This window comes from Mytilus galloprovincialis, chromosome 4 (genome assembly GCF_965363235.1).
Source record: "Mytilus galloprovincialis chromosome 4, xbMytGall1.hap1.1, whole genome shotgun sequence".
Classification (NCBI taxonomy): Eukaryota; Metazoa; Mollusca; class Bivalvia; order Mytilida; family Mytilidae; genus Mytilus; species Mytilus galloprovincialis.
Genome location: NC_134841.1, coordinates 35868505 through 35875209, shown reverse-complemented (window position 1 = coordinate 35875209; position 6705 = coordinate 35868505). Strand labels below are relative to the sequence as shown.

The window sequence follows — 6705 nt, the reverse complement described above, 5'->3', positions numbered from 1 at the left end:
AATGATGGCAAATTCGAAGAAAAGAGAAGAAATGTTGTTACCATTATTTGAACATATCTGTCGTCATTTGTGAAACATATACTTCATAACAGCCAACCAACACCACCAGATAGTATATCAGAAATGTCTTTTTAAATTTTTGACCATCGTAAATTACAGCTGCCTCATACATGAAATATTGATTCTGAAAAAAATCTACCCGTATGCAGTACTAGGTAAAATGAACCACAAGTGATCGCAAGGTCTTCGAAAAGGTAAGCAGAACTGTCTCAGAAAGTGGTACTCTGTGTGTTATTCATGTACACACATTCTCGTTTATAAATCTAATAGTTCGATGATGGCACATTCGAGGACGGATTGTTGTAACGATTATTTGATCACATACGTCGTAATCTCTGAAACGTGTATTCTATAACGGTTAACCAACACCAGATGGCGCCCGTAAAATTTTCGGAGGGAATACGTCAAATTCACCACTCGGAACCTTGGGATTGATATATACCTTGTGATCAGGTTCAATTACTCACTATCAAGGAGTTGCAAATTTTAGAATATCGTATCAGCTGTGAGATATATACTCTTACTCGGACTTAATTTTGAGTAAGTCTAGAACTGCCGATCAGATGAAACATGTAAAAGCACGGGATCCTTATCCTGTCCAAACACTCGATCTCGCTCAGTTTCTTAGTCGATATGTACATTGATGTGTGCTTGTCCTTATTTTCGAGACAAGATGGTATATTATATAGTTACTGACATATCAAAGTAATATGTTTATTTTCCTAATCTCTGTATACTTCTTTCAAGTCATTTTCAAAACCATGAAAGTTTCTGACCAAAAAAACATAGCCTTAACGATTCTGCTCTTTAATGAAACTCAGCTCACTGTCAGTATTATTGTCAAGACATTAACATTATAATTATAACAACTTGAAGGTTATTTGCATACTTCCATGTATGATAAAAGCTATAGATACCTTTTACATTGTTAATTTTTACATGCATTACGAAACAAACACATGTCAATTCACCTTTTGATAACGTGTGTCATTATGTAAGTAAAAAACACAAAAAAAGCACCCAACTATAATAGTTTTCTTGGTACATTATTCAAACCTTAAATTTTTATCGCATACAGATTGAAGATGTCAGCCGCCTTTTATTGACACAATTAAAGCAATCTGAATGTGTCAAACTGAACTGAATTAAACCTGACAAATCTTGACAACTGAATTTCACTCTTTTTTCATGTTGTTGTTCTCAACACTACTAGATATATGAATAACAAGATTGTATGAAATATAAATATATGATGAAAATTTACACTCAGTAGAAAAAACAATAAATTATCGATGTAATAACAATAAATTATCAATGTAATAACAAGAAATTGTCAATGAAATTTACAACATAATTAAATAACCAAAGTTATCAATCAATTAGCAATATCTATGAACTCTTTATCCCATCTGTTTTAACTGTTATACAGATTTCCATGACATATTTGTTAATCTTTTTGTTGTTGCAGTTCTTCAATATTTTTTTCTTATGCAAAATAAAACCATTCAAACCTTGTATAGGGATTGCATACAGATTGAAAATGTCATCCGCTATTTAAAGACAGTTTAACAGTATTTTGAATGTACTAAACTAAAGCTGAATTTTACTAATCTTGTGCTTTTTGTCACAACAGTCTTGGGTATATAACTAAGAAGAGTGTATGAAATATAAATATATTCTCGAAATTCAAACATAACACAAACGACAATAAATTATGTATGTAAAACAAGAATTAACAATATATAAATAAGTTAATAATCTATAGGCAATTCATATGTACTTTTAATTTTGCAGTAATTTAATTTGTTTTTATGTTATCTTATAACAATATTCTTATTGTCATTAAACCATTATAAGAGATTAAAAAAAAAACTTCTCACCGTCTGAAATAAAGTTTGATAAAAACGATATTTTGTGGCTAACTTTACATTTTTGCATTTAGCTAATTTAAAAAAAATTAAATCTTTTAATTGTTTAATTTATCATCAAGCCATTTGTTTAACAGATATTTATCGCCTTAAATAAATAAGATTAAGGGTAATATTTTTTAAAACGATCATGTTTTGTTTCCTATAACTAATGTAATGAACGGTAAGGCCATCATTAGCGATTTTTGAAAAAGAAATGGGAAAACTAATAACATTATAAGCTCTGTTTTAAAGAATGTATTTTGATCAGACTGGCGTAATGGGTAACCGTTCCTAGATGTCAACATACTGAGGACCCTGTAGTCTTGATTCAAGGTCGTCATCAGATAACGCTGTAGGCTTAAATGGTACACTTTTCCATTTTTTGTAGTAGCTGTTTTTGCCAGTGGTATCTGTTACATAAAAATGCTCAATTTTCAAAACAGGGAATTGAGCTTCACTAAACTTTATAATTTGGCCTAGACCACTACCACAATTTATACATTTAACTTTGCCAGCATTTACACTTATTTGATGATCAATCCGCCTTGAATTACACTTTATAACCGTAACGTTTTTCCTTATTTCATCATTTACCACAGCATGGTGAGCATCTTGTATTTTCTTGATGTCTGTTGACATGCAAATATAATGGTTACACTTCTCACATCTAAGTTCAAGTTCCTTGTTGTCTGAACTACCTTTTTCGGATAAAGCATCCTTGTCTCGTTTCTTTTTCGCCAGTCTCTGGATTTCTTCCAGTTCTTCAACAAACTCCTCTTTTTTATCTTTGATGTCCGATTGGATGTCTTCGATGGCTTCTTTCATTATTTCTTCTCTAATTTCATTAATTTCTTCTTTCTCTGCAGTTTTTCTCTTTTCACTTGCGATAATGATGAATTGACAACCTTCAGCTCTACCCCTTCCTACAATCATATACTAGAAATCAAAAACGGCGTTGTAACACTAAAAGCAAACATGATGTTAGTACCTTGTGAAAAATAAACACTAAATTATCTTAATACGAAACTCCTAGGGTTATAGTCTTTGTTAAAGAATTATGAAGACTGTATTACTTTAATGGGCATAATTAGGGGTACATAAATTATGCCCAAGAAGTTTACAGATAAACGAAACACACAATGCATTGATAAATAGACGAATGTGCTAAGATTTCTTTTTTTGCTGTTCATCAGAAGATAAAGTAACTAAACATTGATCATACATTGGTGAGGCATGTATAGATGAATTTCTTTATACATTATTTCCTTGATAAAGACAGTGAATATCAAATTCAGTGTTTGCGAGTGCAAAAAAACAACATTAGAAATTATTTTAGCTAAATTTTAAATAGCAAAAAATTCACTACGTCGGTTTAATTATGATTAATCACATACATCAGTGAATAAAATTTTCAATGTTAGTAAAACCCGTAGTTTCAATGACATAAGGCCAAGTTTAACACAGTTTTTTCTATTTTTTTTTGTCAATACTATACTGTCCGTATATATTACATCTTTTGAGCAAGATATACATCTTTTGAGCCAGATAGAAATAAAGTATTGAAATTATCTATATTATAACTTAGATGGCTCTATACATACCTCTAGATTGTATCATAGCTGTTTCGTTTGTGACATGATCATACCTAATGACCAGGTTACAAGTTGGGATATCAAGGCCTTCCTCAGCTACAGATGTAGCACATACAATCTGACGATTACCATCTTTAAACAACTTCAGTATCTCCGTCTGGTCTTTCTTTGTCATACCTTCAAATGAATTTTAATGAAATGTTCACTATGCAAGACTTGAACATGCTGAAGTAACATAATGCCTGTTATTTTTCAAACCTTTGCATGTTGTAAAAATGGATAAGTCAACTGATCTTTTACTTCAGAAACATCATTTACATTTTCCTAATTTTTTTTTTAATTTAAACATTTCGAATGAAGATTGTTTTTTTATTACCAATTCATTCCATTCTTTTCATTTCATCGATAGAAAATTAAACCTTTTTGAATGTAACATCCTACAACGTATCTAAAATGCGTATACTACCAAATCTTTTTTGACGTGTATTTGATTTTCGCTTTCGTCGCGGCACCTAAAGAAATGCGAAAAATTAACGCTGGGTAAACCATGCATATTGTCGGGTTAAACAAAATTGGTATGTAAATTCATTTCACCTTAAAGGTGAAATTTCAGTATTTTTTGTAATCAGTCTTTTGTGTTTCGACAGACAACAAAAGTATGCATCATTAATTAAGATATCTATTTTTCGTAATAATATAATTGACTAATCTTTTCATTGTGCAACACAGCAAGTAGTGTCCAAAAACATTATGGAAATAAGCAACGACCAATTGAGTGTTGTCATAACCAAGACAAAATTGGTATTTAGTTTGTAGTACTCGTTTTTATTTGTTATCGGTTCTGTCAGTCAATCAGATTTATGTTGTTTATATCTTTAACAATTCAAGACGGTAATTTTTCCGCTTGTATTTTCCAATTCAGCAAAAATTATACACAGTGTAAGCTCATTATTTGTCATCAAAATTCGAAAAAAAGTCGACGTGAAAAAAGACGATAAACGGTGTATAAAATTAAATACCTCCCTTGGCTCCAGCGGCCTGTGCTCCAACAAATTTATGAGGTTTTAATCTATCTAATCCATCTGTTTCTCTCATCCAGTTAACCATGGCATCTGCCAGATCTCTTGTTTTTATAAAGACAATAATCCTCGAATCTCTCTTCTCTCTGAGCATTTTGAAAATCACGGTTTTTAGTTCCTTTAATTTTGGATTTTCATAGCTCTTATCATCTATACATGCCACAAACATTGGTTTTGTAACTAAAATAAACCATGCAAACATTTTAGAGTTTAAAAAAATCCAACGTGGGTGTAGAATGATATAAACGTACGAATAGTTCTTTTCACTTTAATTCTTACAAATAATGCAAACACACCTTTAAAATTACATTTTAATTTATTATAGGGTTTTTATCGTTTAAAAAGAGATAACATATAAGACACTTCAAATAATGAAGTTTAGTAGATAAGTAAAAAAAGTTTGCAAAACAGTGATTGGCACTTATTCCCACACAACCTTTCATAGAATTTGTCCAAGTGTAGTTTGTTTAGCTTATATAAAAAAAGTGCGATTTATCTAGAATGAACCCGTCTCAAATTGAAAAAAACCCAACATATGTACCCCTTATAATCATCAACACACCATGTATAGTTGACCTAGCTAGCTATTGCTTATGATATGTTGCAGAAGAGAACATATCAATGTAAGATCGTTCTTTTTTAAAATTATGTATTGAAAAACCGTACTGTCATAAAGCCTTTTCATGGAGTCATCTATCTCGTTTTTTATAATCCCTTCATTGAGATCATACATCTTATCTTCTAAATAATTTGTGGCATCTTTAACTCGAGCGTCTTCATATATAATCAGTGCCTCGTTGTAGACCTGTCAAAAATAAGTTCAAAGTTTGTAATATTATTTTCCAGTTGCGTTAAAAATATGATAAACCAAACATTAATTTAAATGTTACGTTTGCCTTATATCGATACTTTGAATAACATTTAAAATTTGACAATGAGCGTGTGCTGAAAGCATAAGGTTATACGACAAATAAGATTTTATTATTTTTATGTAGCAACATTCAAACAGCGTTTTGTATGTAATATATATCGTCTAGTTGGTACGATATTCCAGAATTTCTGTGTCGCATATAAACACGGAAATTTTGCAATTGTATCAGCTACAATCCCGTCCTCTTGTCCTCCAATGTAATACCGAATTAGCTTGATCCCTGAATTTTTCTTAACATAATCAATATCACGTGTGCATCTTAAAGAACAGGAACTGCTTACATACAACGCACCTGGTATATATCACGTACGTATATATTGTGTTGTGTTCGTGTTGAGTAGTCTTTATTTTTCATGTATTGTTTTGTGGAGTGCTGTTTGTCTTTTTATCACTGTGAGTTTTCGGTTTCCCTTTGATTTCTGAATTAAAAACCTCCCTTTGATATCTTCCTCCTCTTTAATTTCATTTGCATGCTTTGTTGTACATGTGGATGACAGCAACAACACCAGTTAGCCTTTTGATAGGTAAATATTATTTAACAATATTCATGAAGCCTATTATTATCCAACATATTTGATATCAAAAATAAAAAAGCACACACATTTAAATAACTTCTCCAAGTTGTTATATAACGTCTAGCCTCTTCTTTTATTTGAGCCGTTTCTCTTCTAAGTCTACTGATCCACTGTGTGTAAGCGTCTGATCCCTTCTCAGTAGGTGCTTTAAGAATGCTATCCTTTCCGTCAAACATCTTAGCATCTGCAGTAAAAACGTACATTGTTTGAACTGACTTATTGCCAATATTTTTGAAATTTTATATTTAAATCACCGGGTCGCGCTTCCTCATCAGGTCAATATTTACCATGGTTACCATAACGATTTCGTGGATCGATGTGTATTGTGTCTGAACGCAATACCAACATTTTCGGGATCTTAGATATTTACTGTGAACTGATCTGTAAATTTCCCTATTGTGACAAACCGAGAAAAGAAACGCATTTATTTTTCTAGATATCCAGTGTTGTTCCCTTTTTTAATTGATGTGATTACCTCGTGTTTTAATGTTGCCTTTTATATTCATAATGTACTAATGAAATATAAAAGTATATCAGTAAAATATGAAATGAACTACG

The 6705-nt window shown here is 31.3% G+C and overlaps 1 protein-coding gene across 2 annotated transcripts in view; it reads right to left on the bottom strand.

Annotated features, from left to right (window-relative positions):
• Window positions 1-851: 851 nt before the first annotated feature.
• Window positions 852-6705, bottom strand: part of LOC143072004 (ATP-dependent RNA helicase DHX58-like) — a 31096-nt gene continuing 25242 nt past the window's right edge. For both annotated transcript variants that reach the window (XM_076246748.1, XM_076246749.1), the window contains 5 exons: window positions 6174-6331; window positions 5308-5446; window positions 4582-4821; window positions 3572-3739; window positions 852-2893 (listed from right to left, as the gene is read on the bottom strand). In XM_076246748.1, the coding sequence (XP_076102863.1) occupies window positions 2262-2893; window positions 3572-3739; window positions 4582-4821; window positions 5308-5446; window positions 6174-6331 (1337 nt within the window). In that variant the 3' untranslated portion in view covers window positions 852-2261. The remainder of the gene's footprint in view (window positions 2894-3571; window positions 3740-4581; window positions 4822-5307; window positions 5447-6173; window positions 6332-6705) is intronic.